Source organism: Ovis aries, chromosome 22 (genome assembly GCF_016772045.2).
Source record: "Ovis aries strain OAR_USU_Benz2616 breed Rambouillet chromosome 22, ARS-UI_Ramb_v3.0, whole genome shotgun sequence".
Lineage (NCBI taxonomy): Eukaryota > Metazoa > Chordata > Mammalia > Artiodactyla > Bovidae > Ovis > Ovis aries.
In genome coordinates this window covers 34832484-34849421 of record NC_056075.1, presented here as the reverse complement: position 1 = coordinate 34849421, position 16938 = coordinate 34832484, and the positions used below count along the sequence as shown (strand labels likewise).

The 16938-nt window shown below is 41.7% G+C and overlaps 1 protein-coding gene across 1 annotated transcript in view; it reads right to left on the bottom strand.

Moving 5' to 3' along the window:
• Positions 1-13579, bottom strand: part of FHIP2A (FHF complex subunit HOOK interacting protein 2A) — a 38653-nt gene extending 25074 nt beyond the window's left edge. The window contains exons 1-3 of the mRNA XM_027960634.2: positions 13227-13579; positions 6917-6995; positions 236-405 (exon numbers count right to left, since the gene is read on the bottom strand). Coding sequence (XP_027816435.2) covers positions 236-405; positions 6917-6995; positions 13227-13271 — 294 coding nt within the window. The 5' untranslated portion in view covers positions 13272-13579. The remainder of the gene's footprint in view (positions 1-235; positions 406-6916; positions 6996-13226) is intronic.
• Positions 13580-16938: the final 3359 nt, after the last annotated feature.

Sequence of the window (16938 nt, the reverse complement as noted above, 5' to 3'; positions counted from 1 at the left end):
CTAAGTACCAGTTGTCTAGAGGATTTGGGAGCTCTGCTGTTTCTATGGAAAGTCATACTCATACAGGCCATACAACTTTCTCTTTTTTTTTTTTCATGTACTGACTTGAATCCTTCCATGCTTAATATATACCTCTACAGTTAAATTTAGTGCTTGGCAGCTTCTTTATCTCTAAGACATGAAAACATATATCACATGTACTTGCCTAAGAACATCTTGTGGATTAGGAACTTACATCAGCTTTCCCTAAGGTATATAATGTTTCCAAGATCTTGTGATGAAGTAAATATTCCATACATGGCCCCGTCTCTCCAAATTCCCGTTCATTTTCTTCTTGTACTAAGATAACTAACATCTGTTCCAGATGAGATGGAATATTTGTATCTGTCACCGGGGCTTTATCATCTAAACAATAAAGACATCCATCAAATATTCAAACATTTTTAAACTGTACATTTGCACCTAAAATACTCTTTGTATTTCCCTGTTTCTATTCAGATAAAAATCTGAATTGTTCACACGGGTGAGGTTTATATCGTATTCAAACACAATCTATATTCTGAAAGATATTCTAAAGTTAATACTCATGATAATAATTCAGAAAAGGAACCATTTATGGGGTATGGAAATGAAAACATGATCAGAAAAAAATACAAAGAACATCAGAACTTTGTATGCATTTATAATATTAAAAATGTTATTTCAATTAGCCAGTTCAGATCTAAACTTTCAGTTCATTTTAGTCACTCAGTTGTGTCCAACTCTGCGACCCCATGGGCTGCAGCACACCAGGCCTCCCTTTCCATCACCAACTCCTGGACTTTACTCAAACTCATGTCCATTGAGTCAGTGATGCCATCCAACCATCTCATCCTGGGTCGTCCCCTTCTCCTCCCGCCTTCAATCTTTCCCAGCATCAGGGTCTTTTCCAATCAGTCAGTTCTTTGCATCAGGTGGCCAAAGTATTGGACTTTGAGCTTCAACATCAGTCCTTCCAATGAACACTCAGGACTGATCTCCTTTAGGATGGACTGGTTGGATCTCTTTGCAGTCCGAGGGATTCTCAAAAGTCTTCTCTAACACCACAGTTCAAAAGCATCAATTCTTCGGTGCTCAGCTTTCTTTATAGTCCAACTCTCACATCCATATGTGACTACAGGAAAAACTATAGCCTTGACTAGACGGACCTGTGTTAGCAAAGTAATGTCTCTACTTTTTAATATGCTGTCTAGCTTAGTCATAACTTTTCTTCCAAGGAGTAAGCGTCTTTTAATTTCACGGCTGCAGTCACCATCTGCAGGGATTTCTTGGAGCCAAGAAAAATAAAGTCTGCCACTGTTTCCTCATCTATTTGCCATGAAGTGATGGGACCGGATGCCATGATCTTAGTTTTCTGAATGTTGAGCTTTAAACAAACTTTTTCACTTTTCTTCTTTCACTTTCATCAAGAAGCTCTTTAGTTCTTCTTCACTTTCTGCCATAAGGGTGGTGTCATCCGCATATCTGAGGTTATTGATATTTCTCCCAGCTATCTTGATTCCAGCTTGTGCTTCATCCAGCCCAGCATTTCTTGTGATGTACTCTGAATATAAGTTAAATAAGCAGGGTGACAATATAGAGTCTTGACGTACTCCTTTTCCTATTTGGAACCAGTCTGTTGTTCCTTGTTCAGTTCTAACTGTTGCTTCCTGACCTGCATACAGGTTTCTCAAGAGGCAGGTCAGGTGCTCTGGTATTCCTGTCTCTTTAAGAATTTTCCAGTTTGTTGTGATCCACAAAGTCAAAGGCTTTGACATAGTCAATAAAGTAGAAATAGATGTTTTTCTGAAACTCTCTTGCTTTTTGATGATCCAGAGGATGTTGGCAATTTGATCTCTGGTTCCTCTGCCTTTTCTAAAACCAGCTTGAACATCTGGAAGTTCATGGTTCACATATTGCTGAAGCCTGGCTTGGAGAATTTTGAGCATTACTTTACTAGCGTGTGAGATGAGTGCAATTGTGCAGTAGTTTGAGCATTCTGTGGCATTGCCTTTCTTTGGGATTGGAATGAAGACTGACCTTTTCCAGTCCTGTGGCCACTGCTGAGTTTTCCATATTTCCTGGCATATTGAGTGCAGCACTTCCAAGGGATCATCTTTTAGGATTTGAAATAGCTCAACTGGAATTCCATCACCTCCACTAGCTTTGTTTGTAGTGATGCTTCCTAGGGCCCATTTGACTTCGCATTCCAGGATGTCTGGCTCAAGGTGAGTGATCACACCATCATGATCATCTGGGTGGTGAAGATCTTTTTGTACAGTTCTGTGTATTCTTGCCTTCTCTAAATTTTAGGTCTCTTTATATAAAAATAGGTTGGCCTTGAATGTTAAGCTGAATAAGGTAGGATATGCAGAGAGGACAGGCTTGGTTTTGATCACTACTGCATTGCTTTGTGGGGTTCCCAGGTGGCACTAGTGGTAAGAACCTGCCTGCCAATGCAGGAGACTTAAGAGACATGAGGGTTTGATCTTTGGGTCAGGAAGAGCCCCTGGAGAAGGGCATGGCAACCCACTCCAATAGTCTTGCCTGGAGAATCCCATGGACAGAGGAGCCTGGTGGGCTACAGTCCACAGAGTTGCAAAGAGTCAGACACGACTGAAGTGACTTAGCACGAACATTGCTTTGTAACACTGGGAAGTCAAGACTCGAACGGCCCCCAATTCATCTCCAGATTTGCAAACATAAAGAGCCCAAAGGAAAACCCTCTATGGAAAATTTCTGACATCTCCTCTCACCAGCAGATACCTATTCCCAAAGTAAAAGCTGCTTCTCAGGAAAATTCTTACAAAACACTGATTTTTTTTAAGTAAAAATTCATGAATACTTTTAACATAGTAAAAACACATGATTTTACCAACCTAAATTTATTATATAAGGGTTAAATTATTCTTATAAAATGTTTAAATATAAAGTGTATTAGGGAATGACAGGTTTTTTATGTCTCTGTTGTTCTTTACTTAGTCCTGCTATAGTTTGTGCAATACAGTCCTGGTGTGCTACGTATCCGATGATATACAGCTTTGTCTGTCCACTTACACATGTATGTGTATATATACACACACAGACTAAACCATAATACTAACGCCTTCTGGAGCAAACAAGGGAAAGAGAAGAGTCACTTGTGTTCCCAGGAGGACATATCAAATATGATTGAGTATGGGATAGTTATTAAGAGCATGAGTCCTGGACTTGGACAAGCTGGATTCAAGTCTTGGCTCTGTCGCTTTTAGCTGGGTGACCTGGGCAAACTACTTAAGCCTCAGTACCAACATCTGTAAAATGGAGCTGATCAACGCCAGTAACTGCTACTGTATGATTTCAGCAAAATAATGTGAAGCCCAGTGCCTTAGCACACAGTAAGAATTCAATAACGTTAACTTATGATGTCTCACTTCATTTTCTTCTAAAATGAGTAGCCTAGGGCTAATAAAAAAGATGGTGTGTAATTTTATTTGAAATTTACTTTTTAAAAGTATTTTTCACCTGTTTTATATAAACATTCCAGGAAGGAATGAATATTTAAGCATGGTTTGATTACACATATTTATGGAGAAAAATAGTAAAAAAAAAAAAAAAAAAAGGCCCTTATTTTGAGAAATAAATGAACTATAAGCTCAACTTGACAGGATTAAAGTCCGAGCTCCCTAGAAGACCTAGTTTCTGCCGATCACTCTCACCACCCCAAACCATGTTTAGACCCCAGTGCCTTTGCATAAGCTATTCCTTTTACTGAAATGCCTTTGCCCTCCTTCTCGACCTCAAAACTTACTGCTCACCCTCAAGCCCAGGGTCAGACACCGCCTCCTAGTTTTCCCCCTGCTTCCTTCTCTCTCTGTGCCTGGCCCACGTTTTTGTCCCATACTCTGTTGTAACATATACACTTGCTTTTGCTAGGAGATTGCAAAAAAAAAAAAAAAAAAAAAATCATTTAAAGCAAGAACTTACAGGCCTTCCTTTAAAGTATTTCCTTAAGACTATGGAGGGGTGAAAAACTCACAAGGGTTAAGAATAGTCATTTTTTGAAAAGACTGCTCCTGTCAAAAAACTTTTCTATAGATCTGCCGTCTAAACATCCAAATTAAGGTCAAAATTACATTTTATATTTAAAGGTATATATATAGATAGTTTGACTATCACTTATTACATAAAAATGAGGAATTTCTTACTTTTAAAGAACTATCTATGACTCCACCAGCTTGCCAAATCAACTTTTTTTTTTTCTTCATGTATTCTTTCAGTTAAAAAAATATGTGTTCAATCTGCACACCCACTAGCATTTACCTCTATATTCCTAAAGGGAGCCCACAGGGCTATGGAGCAAGGTTACTACTCTATTTCCTATTTCAGAGGTTGCCAAACTTCAGCTCATGGAACAAACCCAGCCTTGCCATCTGCTTTAATAAAGCTGTACTGAGCAAAGAATGCTCTGCTTTTAATGTATTGTGGAAGGTTGCTTTTGCACTGTAACAACAGAATTGAATAGTTGAAATAGAGAGTGTATGGCCTACAAAGCCTAAGATATTTACTATCTGACCCTTTACAGAAAAATTTTGCCAAACTTTGACCTAATTTATTCACATTTCCCATATTCACTCTTCAGCCTATTCACTAAGATTGAAGCACAAAGAAGATAACTTCCAAAGACGTCCACACTATGTCCACTCTGTTCCTGCGCTGACACCCGTATGTTTTCCTTTCTGCCTTAAATTTATGGATGAGCTGTCCACAAGCCAATGAAGCCTTCACTAATGCACTGGGAGCCCATAACCCACTTGCCAACTTAAGGATGTGGCTCAGAAATTATCTCCTATGACTCTTGTGCCCACCTTTCCTTCTCTACTAACTCATTCTCACCAAAGTACAAATGGCAGTACCTTCCATCTTAAAAAAAAAAAATTACCCCCTGCCCCTACCCCGTCCCCCCCTCCCCCGCCCCTGCCCCCCGCCACCAAGGCCACTTCTCCCTGTGGCTGTTGATCTGTCTCTCAGCTCTCCTTGCCACTAACACTCCTCAAGAGAGCAGTCTTCGCACACTATCCAAATATGTTCTCTGTCCACTGTCTCTTACACTTTGTCCAATCAGGTCTCCTCTCTCTTTCTTGCTATTAAAAGGGCTCTTATCAAGAGCTCCTCATGGCTGAATCCAATGATCCATTCCTAGCCTTCATCAACTTGACATCATTAGACACTTTGATCCTTCTCTCCGCTTCCAGCTTCAAGGACACCATTCTCTCTTGGCAGTCTGGTGCATCACTGGCAAAAGCAAAATCTCCTTTGCTTGCTATCATTCTCATTTTCCTAATCGCTGAACACTGAGTATGAGGGCTCAGTTCCTGAATACTCTTTTTCTTCCATCTGTCTGTAGCTACCCTGGGTAATCTCAGCCAGGCTCATGGCTTTAAATCCCACTGACATGCTGATGACTCTCAATTTCATGTCTAGTTTATGGCTCCACCCTAAATCCCAGATCCCTCTTTCTTACTGTCTGCTTGACAATATCCAGCTGCACATATAATGGGTGTCTCAAACCAAAAAAGTCCAAAATGCTCTCACAAACCTGCTCCTCCTGGAGTCTCCTCATCCCATTCTCAATGAGTGCTCCTTCTGTTATTCCAACTGCCTAAGCCCCAACATTCGGAGTTATCTTTGATTCTTATTCTTTCATACCCAATATTCAATCCATCAACAACTTTCTTCAAAATATACCCAGAGTACAATCATTCTCAACACATCCACCCTGGTCTGAGCCACCGACATTGCTCAGACCGTTGCAACAGTCCCCTAACTGTTCTACCAACTTCACCTCTACACACTTGCAATCTAAGTTTCTTGCAGAAGCCAAAGTGATCTCTTTAAAGCCAATAATGTTACACCTCTGCTCAAAACCCTTTAAAGGCTCCCCATCTGAGAGTAAAAGCCAAAGCCCTCGCAATGGCTTACAAGGCCTTGGGTGAACCTGCGCCCCTGCCCTGTTGATGTTATCTCCTCCCATTTCTCTTTGTTCGAGTTGCTCCAGCCACACTTCCTGTGGTCCCAAGCACACTCCAAGCACTGCGCCCTGCAGCCTCAGGGCTTGTGCACTAAGTGCTCTCCTGGATCATTTCCCTAGACACCTCCAGGCTTGCTTCCTCCTTCCTGCAGATTCGGCTCAGAAGTCACCTGGGGTAATGAGGATGGCTCTGTCCCCACTCCCCAAACACTCCCATCCCTTTCAGCCTGCTTCATTTTCTCCTTAGCACTTATCATCTGACACACTATGTGAACTTGTCTATTGTTTGCTTCCTCCTAATCAGTATATCTCGGAGAAGGGAACAGCAACCCACCCCAGTATTCTTGTCTGGAGAATCCCGTGGACAGAGGAGTCTGGCAAGCTCTAGTCCATGGTGTTGCAAGAGTCGGACATGACAGAGTGATTAACACAATCAATATATCTGGGCTTCCCAAGTGGCTCACTGGTAAAGAGTCAGCCTGTCAATGCAGGAGACACAGGGTTCTATCCACGGGTCGGGAAGATCCCCGGGAGTAGGAAATGGCAACCCACTTCAGTATCCTTGCTGGAAAATTCCATGGACAGTGGAGCCTGGCAGGCTATAGTCCATGGAGTTGCAAAGAGTCAAACACAATTTAGCAACTAAGCAACAACCATCAATATACAAGCTCTGTTAGGACAGATATTTTTGTCTATTTGAGTGGCATACCGTCCAGTGGCCAGAACAACACTTACACATAATAGGTGTTCAACAGCTGTATTTTTGAATGAGAGGAATTAAAATAAATTGCTTATAAGTTTCATGCAAAATAACTTTGAAGAGTAGTTTGTATGTATTTTAATATTTCATAAATTTTCTGTTTAATTAATATCTGCATGATTTCTTACCTGAAGTCTCTATATAGTAATGGGTAATTGCTTTCCAGTGGTAAACAAAATCTTCTTGTAAAGGAAGAGAAGGTGCAAGCTACACAAACACAAACAAAAAGACCACAACAATTAAGAAAATGGCGTTAAAATCTTCATATTAAATGTAACTGTATTTTTCTACTAATGATGCAAAAGCAGCATATTAATAAGGAATGAGCTTTAATTTGATTCTGTATGTCAAATATCAAGGAGAAATAAAAACAATGTCAAATCCAAGAAAGTAAAATAATTTATTAAGAAAGAGGAAAAACACATTTATCAGTGTTATTAGTAATTATAGTATTGGGTTTTTTTCTCCTTCCCTGCAAGTAGTTACTATACATGACTTCAAAAGTAACAGAGTTAAAGGAAAACACATAATATTCTATTACTAAAGTATCAGGAAAATGAAATTATTGATAACCAGGGATCTTTGTACCTAGGACTTTGAAATGCAAAACAGTAAAAAGCTGCTGTGTAACTAGTTACACATCACCACTACGAAAATATATACCAAAGTCAACCCTGTAATCAGATTAAAACTGTTCTCTATTCTCAGTGACATACAGAAGTAAATCTTTTCTTTTTAAGCCTAGAATAGGCAGTGCATATTTTTAGCAAAATGACCACATGAACAAGACACTACCAATTTAAATTCCACAAAGTCAAAAATGTCTCACATTTTGATTTTGAAATTTACTTCAGAAGTTTTAGGGCCAAAATTATATCCTTTCAACCATCTCATTGCAAACTTACAAGTATTTTAAATGGGTATTAAACGGATAGAAAAAGATTTGGATGCACCTTTACAGTATTTTCTTTTCTTTAAAATGAGTGACAGAGAGAGAAAGCCCTCCCAGTCCTAGCACTGTCAATAAATTCTCATCAGAAAGTACAGCTGGCCCAGTTTTCCTAACAGCAAATAGGTTTCCATTTTGGGAACCTCAACTATGGCAGCGTAATCTTCCATTTTCACAGATTCATCTAAACAGATGATCTCAGAGGTCATGTTACTTCTGACCTTCTACTTATTCCATTTTGATTGGTTCTCCCAGAAAGACCTCAAAGTTCAAAACCTTTCAAAACAATTTCCAAACTACTGAGTAAATTATAAACATTGGTCATGATACCCTAAGTGTTTCAATCCAGAAGATGAAACGCAATCAGGAAACAAATGGACCTGAAAATTTTTCTGCAATCATCAACATCTTTCTGCCAGCTTTTTCATACGAGCCTGTTCACACCACTCTGAATAGTACTGCATTAAGAGAATGTAAATATTCATCTCATTTCCAAATAGAAGGCTATGAAAAAACTTTAAAGACTTTAAGACCCTTAACAATGGAGTTAAAAATCTTTGGGGTTACTATACGTCAGGAACATGGAGAGAGAAAACTCGTGGGAGACAGAAAAAAATCAGAGAAATAAGAAAGAAAGAATTAATTTGGGAAAATAACCTTCCTGAAACTCTTAGATTAAAAAGTCAGTTTTAATCAGCTACTTATTTTTAGAATCTTCCTAAAAATATATAGAATTTCTCTTGTGTTAGAGACCTTTTAACACATTAGCTTTATGCAGTATTATTATTAATCAATTAATTCTGTATTAGAAATTGGGACAAATCCAAATGAAATTTGGTGTTTCAAAAACTGTACTGAGTTTCTTAAGTATAAATATTATGCTTTGTTTAATTTTTCCAAAGGAATTTCCAGAGTATATCACTTTCCCGGAGAAATCTGGCCAGACTTCCTGCCAAGGGCACAGTCCCTTCCACACATGCTTGTGGCATCCTCTCCCTGACTGATGGCTCCCTCTCTCCCAGCCCTGAGCCCATGCTGGTGACTGTTGAGTTATCCATCTCCTCCACCAGATTGTGAACTCAATGAGTTTCCAAAGATTATATCATCTTGTTCATCCGAACCCCCGGTTTCCAAGTCAATGATGGCACGTAGTAAGCGCTGAGTAATGTTTATTGAGTGGATACAGGGCAGCTGCTGCCATTTAGTGAGTAGTTATATGCCAGGGCTTCCCAGGTGGCTCAGATGGTAAAGCATCTGCCTGCAATGCGGGAGACCCAGGTTCGATCCCTGGGTCGGGAAGATCCTCTGGAGAAGGATATGGCAACCCACTCCAGTACTCTTGCCAGGAAAATTCCATGGACGGAGGAGCCTGGTAGGCTACAGTCCATGGGGTCGCAAAGAGTCGGACACGACTAAGCGACTTCACTTTTCTTTCACTTTTATGTGCCAGGCACAGTACCAAAGTTTACACTTACGTGTGGTCTTAAATTCTCACAATAACTTCGACTTTTCCCAAACAAACTCTTGTCATTCACTGACCTGCGGAAGGCAACACTATTGGTAATTAAAAACCTGGAGGTCTTTCCCCAAAATACCTACCACACAAAAGGACCTACCTAGGTGATAACTCCAGAGAAGGCATTGGCACCCCACTCCAGCACTCTTGCCTGGAAAATCCCATGGATGGAGGAGCCTGATAGGCTTCAGTCCATGGGGTCGCTAAGAGTCAGACACGACTGAAGGGACTTAGCAGCAGCAGATGATAACTCAGATAGTGTTCTCAGAGCCACGCCTGCAGCCTCACAGGCATCATCAACATTCCATGCCCAACTCTTTTAAAGTGCTTCTTCCTCCAGGCAATTTTCTGACACCCACCCCCTCCTATCTCCTCTGCCTCTATAAGTCCAGCTCAAGTCTCACTTCCTCCAGGGAGCCTTCCAGTCCTAGGTGCTTGCTCCTCTCCTCCTACAGAACGCACTAACAAAACAATTATCCAAATAATAACAATAATGATTAACATTTATTAAGCTTTTACTATGTGCCAGGCACTGCATTAAGTACTTGCCATTCTAACTTTCACAATTCTATCAGATAGGCCTAATTGCTTCCATTTCACTCTGAGGGAAGCCCCTGTGCCGCAGCCCATGGGATCCCAAAGAGTAGGACACACTGACTGAACAGCAAAAATGAGGAACTGAAACATACAAAGACTAAGTAAGCTGTCCAGTGAAGAAGCAGGGGGCAGAGGCAAGCCTAGAACCCTGCTCTGTCTGGCTCTAGGGGCCAGGCCACAAGCTTGTGCATGGCTTATACTTCAACCTGTGCATCTGTTTTGCCTACCAATGCAGTCTCCCCGTGAACTCGCACCGTGCTTCTTGATGGGCTCCTAAAACGTATGCTGCATGACTAAAGGATGACAGTTAAAGAGCACTTGCTGGAAAAGAATACACTTAAGAAAACACTACCTACGTTTCATTTGACATTTTAATTCCTACTGCAGAGTAGATTTTTAAGGAATCGCTAGTCTCAACAATCATCATTAAATCTTAATTATAATTTTACAAGAAAATAATAATGCATCCAAATTCTGAAAGATGACTTACCTTGAATTAACCAGTTAAGACAGATAAAACATTTTTCCCTGACATTGCCCTTTTATCCTCCTGGAGTAAACCTGCCTTCAAGGATGGAACTGACTGGAATTACAAGATATTAGTCCCTGGCAGACGACCTCACACAGACCAAGGCCCTCAACAAATACGGAGTTGTACTAATGGAAGGCGTTTTATTTATCCTTTGGAGAAGCTGGGCTGAAATGATCCACCTCAGAACTAACTACATGAGAGGCCTGATTTCAGATTTGTGGCAACTAGCTAATTTCCCGACTCTTAACTAGCCAATCATTTCTATACTGAAGGAAAACTATCATTTCTGATAAAGGAGGCAAGAGTTACATTACAGTTTCTGTTTTTGCTCAAGGTGTGAATTTCTCTCCTAAACTTAAAATGTAGCCTATCAGATTAATAACACATCTTCAAGTACTGATCTTTGAAAATATCTTAGTTGTATTTCATCCTTTTAAGTAGTTAACAGGAAGTGAGAAGAAACCATTAATTAAACAATAAGGAAAACGCTACACCTAAACCCTATTTAAATGAATGTGTATCTGGTTGACCCTAAAAAACACATTTGAAGGTGGATCCAACTGAATAAAAAAACCTAGGAAATAATAATACCAAAATGGTTGAGAAAACATTATAAGATTCATACAATGATACAACTGAAAAAAGGTCATGTCAGCATCTGTCTACAGGATTATCTCCCTTCTCTGTAGAACCCTGATAATCATAATTGCAATACTATATCAGAAAATACTAATTGGGCAAACAAATTAAAAGGCGGATAGAGAAAGGCTTATGAACTGAGGAATGGTAAGATTAGGCCATAGAAAAAAAGTCAAGCAAATAAAGAAACAGAACTCAATAAATGGAAACCAATCTTGGGCTAGGGGAAAAAAAGATATTCTTCAAATAACACAAAGATGGCTTATTCAGCATTACATATGGGTTCATTTCCAAGAGAATGGTAAAAGGGAAAAGAAAAAAAAAAAAAGCACGCCAAAAATTTTTCATTACATTTAACTGCCTATCAAGGTAAACTAGTAAGTATCACAATTGAAAACATTAATACTAAGTAAATAAAAATGTTACTTTTCTAAATGCAGTGCATTAACTCCCAGGGGCAGGTGAATATAATCCACTCTTTTTCTCACTAACCCTAGCAAAGCAGACAACCTGGATATTACAGAGGCAGCGTCAGACAATTTACATGGATAATTTGAGAGATGCCAACATACACAATTATAAGAAGATAATGCAGACAGAAAACACAGGCCTCGGGACAAAAACGAGTCTTTACTGTGAGAGCACTGAAAGCCATCTTTCTTTTCCTAAGTACTTATTTCTGTAAATATCAGCCTGAATTAGTATAGAATATAAATGATATAATAAATTCATATTCCCAATTATCTCAGTATGAAGCTGTATTCAGTGTCAAAAAAGTAAATGATTCTTGATATTTTCAGTTAAGGAATAATATAAAATGTAAATATCACTGTTTTTTATAAATTTAAATTGAATTCTAAAAGTAAAGTGCTGTAGCTGGTGTATAAGCAAGAAAGAAAAATTAAAAATTGCCTTAGAGTCTAAGGCTATCATCTTCCTCAAGAGTAATACTGCTCTTCATTCATGAAAAACTGTCTTGCCTGATTTGATACATTCCTTTTCTCAAGAACCTGTGGCAGATCTAAAATGACTCTTAAACACAGCACTTAAGAACCATACAAAAGTTTTCCATTACTGAGTTTTAAAGATCCATTTTATTTTTATCTGGCCATAAAAACTGTTCTATTGCAAATTGTGTGTTTCCCCCCCTTAAAATTATGTAGATCTGAATGTGCTATGTCACCCAAAAACTGAACACAGAAAGAGAATGACATTTTTAAAACTAGCCAAGTAGCACGTCGAGCAAAACTGCACTAGTTATGAACTTCACAGGGTGCATTTTTCGATTTGGGCATTTCTGCCAGCCTAAAGTAAAACAACCGAAGTAAAGCAACGCGACCCCTTATCACTGAATCAGCAGGAAGACACGTTCTTGTGAGTTACTTCTCTTTTAGTGGTGTTAGATTTGAGTGTTGTTTCCCTATGCTGGTGTCTGAAATCCTCAAAGAGGGGTACAACTGCAGGAAAGACGAAAAGCGTCCAAGAAAGGAAGAGAAGAAAGGAAACAGATGGTCCTGGGGGTGGGTGAGGGCTTGGAAAATGTCTAAAGCACACTCGACCAGACCTTCCAAATGCATTTCACACCGATCAAGGAGATCCAGCTGAGTTCGGCCGCCCGGCCTGCGAGAGCAAAACCTGGCTAGATTACGAAACCGGGGCGGGTGGGCTGCCTCCCTGCCAGAACCGCGCCCCCGGGCAAGAGCACCCCGTCCTGGGTCCCCCACCCCAAACAAAACAAAACAAATCCAAACAGTGTTAGGCCGTTTCTTTTGTCTCGGTCAAGGCTGACCACTTTTTGAGGGAGGAGGTTAACGGTCAGGGAGTCCGGGGGAGGGCCCCAAGACCTTGCCAGGTGCTCCCCGACTCCCCTGGTCCCATCGGAGTAATCGGACGACCCCCGATGCGGGCCGGGAGCGGTCGATCCTCCCGGGGACTCCCGCCTGCCCTCTTAGAGCGAGAAAAAGGGCTCCACGCTGGCCTGGAGCAGGAAGGAGAGAAGGGGGTCAGCTCAGAGCCAGGCCCGAGGTCCCCGGCGCCCCGACGACCCCGCAGCGCCCGCCCCGGGCCTCGCTCCTTCGCGGGGCCGGGGCCGCCGAGGGCCGCCGGGCCGAGGCCGCCAGGCTCTCTCTGCCCGGGGCCGGCGGCGGGGAACGTAGGCCGCCGCCATCCCCGGCCTGTCGTGCGCCCGCAGCCCCGCGGCCTTACCGCCTCCACGGCGTGCTGCAGGATGGAGGTGAACTTGGAGAACATCTTGTCCCGGGACTGCAGCAGCTTCTCCCGGGACGACCTGGAGAGCTCCTCGATCCGCCGCCGCCGCCCCTGCTGCGGCTGCCGGGGCCGCTCCAGAGTGAAGGCCGGTGCGGGGCGGGGAGGACGAGCAGAGGGCCGAGGCGGGCCGGCCCGGCCGCTTCAGGTGTGTTAGGGCGGCGCGGCGGCTCCGGCGGGCGCGGCGACGTGGCGGGCGGCGAGGAGGGCGTTCCGCGCGGACTCTGGGCCCCGCGACGCTCCGGCGGCGGTGGCTCCGGCTCCGGCTCCGGCTCTGGCTCGGACACGGTGGCAGCTCGGCTCGGGTTCCTTCCGCCCGCTCTGCCCGCCGCGGCCTGCAGGGGGCGCCGCCGCGGCCTGGGGAGGCCCCCGCCAGGCCAGGCCGACCCTGTGGCTGGGCGGCCGGACGCCGCGGGGGCGGGAGAGGCACCCAGAGGTCGCGGCCCGCCTGGAGCCGGGAGTCGGGCCTGGCCGCTGCCGCCTCAGTCTCCTGCCCACACACTGTCATGCTTACGTTTAAAAAACATAGCCGTTCTCACTGCGACTTGTTTCTCCAGTGGAAGTAAATGCTGATTTTGTAGGAAAACGAAGCCATATATGTATGTGGAATTCAGAGGTTCGTCTTTTAAGGGCAGATTTGCAAGACCGGCAAGAAAAAGCACAGTATTCCCAAGGCAAAGAGGAACGGTGGGTTTAGATGCGAAGAATGAGAACAAATCAACGAAAGCAGATGAAATGGCTTTGCTAACCGTAAAGCTTTATTATTATTCTTATTGTTATTATTTATTTATTCAACATTAAAACAGGAAGCCCCAGATTGACGAATGGTTAAGATGATTCAGTTGTTAGTTTGGAACATTTGATGGAAAATGAATTCAGTATAGCATTTTTCTATTCAGTTCATCAGTTGATTCTGGGAAACATCAGTGAGGGAAAAGAATTGAAAGGGTTTCTAGGAAGTGCAAAGAACAGATAAGTGGAGCTACAATGTAAGCACTTGAATGGAGGTTTCTTTAAAATAGTATGCAACAGTATATTCAGCAAACCTTGAAGAAATACGACTTGGACTAGTAAAGTTTAGGTTGGGTTGATACAGATTATGAAAATGTTCTTATCCTGGAGAACTTTGTTTTTGCTAGGATTGGCATTTTATCAAAAGCACCGTTAAATTCTTGATGAGGGTGGAGTCAGTGCTGGACAGCCCATGCTGAAAATATATATTTGTAATTGAATTAGTTGAGCAGGGGAAAGGCAGAAAAGATAGCAGCGGTGCAGAATGGTATTTAGGGCCAGTCTCTGGAACTGGGTAGCCTAGATTTATAATCTCAGTTTTGCCACTCACTGCAGCAACAGGGGAGCCTGGTGAGCTGCCGTCTATAGGGTCGCACAGAGTCAGACATGACTGAAGTGACTTAGCAGCAGCAAATTGTTTAACCTCTTTGTGCTTTGGTTTACTCATCTGTAAAATTCCCGCTGGGGGGCTGGGGGTTGGGGTGTAGGGGTTGGGGGGTGGTGGTAAGACCTACCTTCATGCAGTCGAATGAAAAATTTTCAATATATGTAAAGTAGTTTAACTTGCCCAGTCTGCAGTAAGCAATGCACCAACATTTGTTGTTATTGTGGTTATTATTAGTAACAGTTTAGTCCAGTCGCTCAGTCATGTCCGACTCTTTGCAACCCCGTGGACCAGAGCACAGCAGGCCTCCCTGTCCATCACCAACTCCTGGAGTTTACTCAAACTTATGTCCATTCAGTCGGTGAGGCCATCCAACCATCTCATCCTCTGTTGTCCCCTTCTCCCGCCTTCAATCTTTCCAACATCAGGGTCTTTTCAAATGAGTCAGTTTTTCACATCAGGTGGCCAGAGTATTGGAGATTCAGCTTCAACATCAGTCCTTCCAATGAATATTCAGGACTGATCTCCTTTAGGATGGACTGGTTGGATCTCCTTGCAGTCTAAGGGACTCTCAAGAGCCTTCTCCAACACCACAGTTCAAAAGCATCAATTCTTCAGTGCTCAGCTTTCTTTATAGTCCAACTCTCACATCTATACACGACTACTGGGAGAAAAAAAAAAACCATAGCCTTGACTAGATGGACTTTGTTGGCAAAGTAATGTCTCTGCTTTTTAATATGCTGTCTAGGTTGGTCATAACTTTTCTTCCAAGAAGTAAGCGTCTTTTAATTTCATGGTTGCAGTCACCATCTGCAGTGATTTTGGAACCTCCCAAAAATAAAGTCTGTCACTGTTTCCACTGTTTCTCCATCTATTTGCCATGAAGTGATGGGACCAGATGCCATGATCTTAGTTTTCTGAATGCTGAGTTTTAAGCCAACTTTTTCACTCTTTTTCACTACTAGTAATAGTAGTATTTAACAAAATAATAGGGCCAGAAATCAAGATTTAAGGAGACTTTTACTAGTCCTGTCTTCTTTTCTCCCGTTTTGTTACCTCTGTCCTTGGATATCAGGTGAATTTGACCTTAATTCCCTGTACAGTAAGTAGCCTTCAGAATGCTGGAGGCAAATTCTGTCATTCACTGAAAATCAAAACATGCTCCTTATCAAATTCTAGCTAATCATGTCTTCTTCAACCAAGAGTACATGCTGCTTATTATTACTATTATTACTCAACAGTTTGAGATGGTTAGTTATATTATTAACTATAATTATTTTCCTGACCTAATTGTCAAACATTTATATGGTATTTTATATTTTCATAATACCTCACAACCACTAATTGTATGAAGAGGTCTATTTAAAGCACGCCTACTTAGAGTTGTTTGTATTTGAAGATGTCTGTCTCTGAATACTTATTGTAAGTACAATAAAATGTATATTTTGCTCTAGATTAATATCAGTATTTACGATGATGATTCCTCTATTTGATATGTAGGTTCCACAACATGCAAGTGGGATAGAACTATAACTGAGCAGATACTCTTACTTATTCTTATCCTAGAATGACACTATCACAAGCCTTTATTCATGGGCAGAATTGGACCTACCTCAACAGAGTAGCTTATAATTTAAGAAAGCATAACAAAGGCTTCTCTGGGTCTCCAAAACACTTAGATATGGATGCCTGAAATTATTCAATTAGAACTTTAGGGAGTTCTCTCGTGATCCAGTAGTTAAGAATCCTGCCTTCCAATGCAGGGGACAGGGGTCCCATCTCTGGTCAGGGAGCTAAGATCCCACATGCTGCAGGGCAACTAAGCTGGCATGCCAACTGGAGAAGCCTGCACACTGCAATGAAGACCCAGAACAGCCAAAAAAAAAAAAAAGTTAGAACTCTTATTTCTTTATTCCTGTGACTTAAGGCAAATAAGAAATTTAGCCCCTGCTCAAATTAAGACACTTTGGAAATAGATAATACATTAAACTCTAATTCATTACACTTCCTCAGGGTGAATAAATTTGTTAAGTTCTTTTATGAATGAAGTTTAATCAGCAAGGATGCACAAAAAAAATCTATAAAACTGAAACTCAATTGGAATGGAGTTGAAGAAGAAATAGAGTTGGAGGACATCTTCCAAAATCTGGCAAACTTCTGGACATTCCATCCCCAAATTTCACTAAAATTACAGTAGAGGGATTTTTTTTTTTAGTACAAATCCAAATGGTACAAATACATTAAGAGACAGCAGTA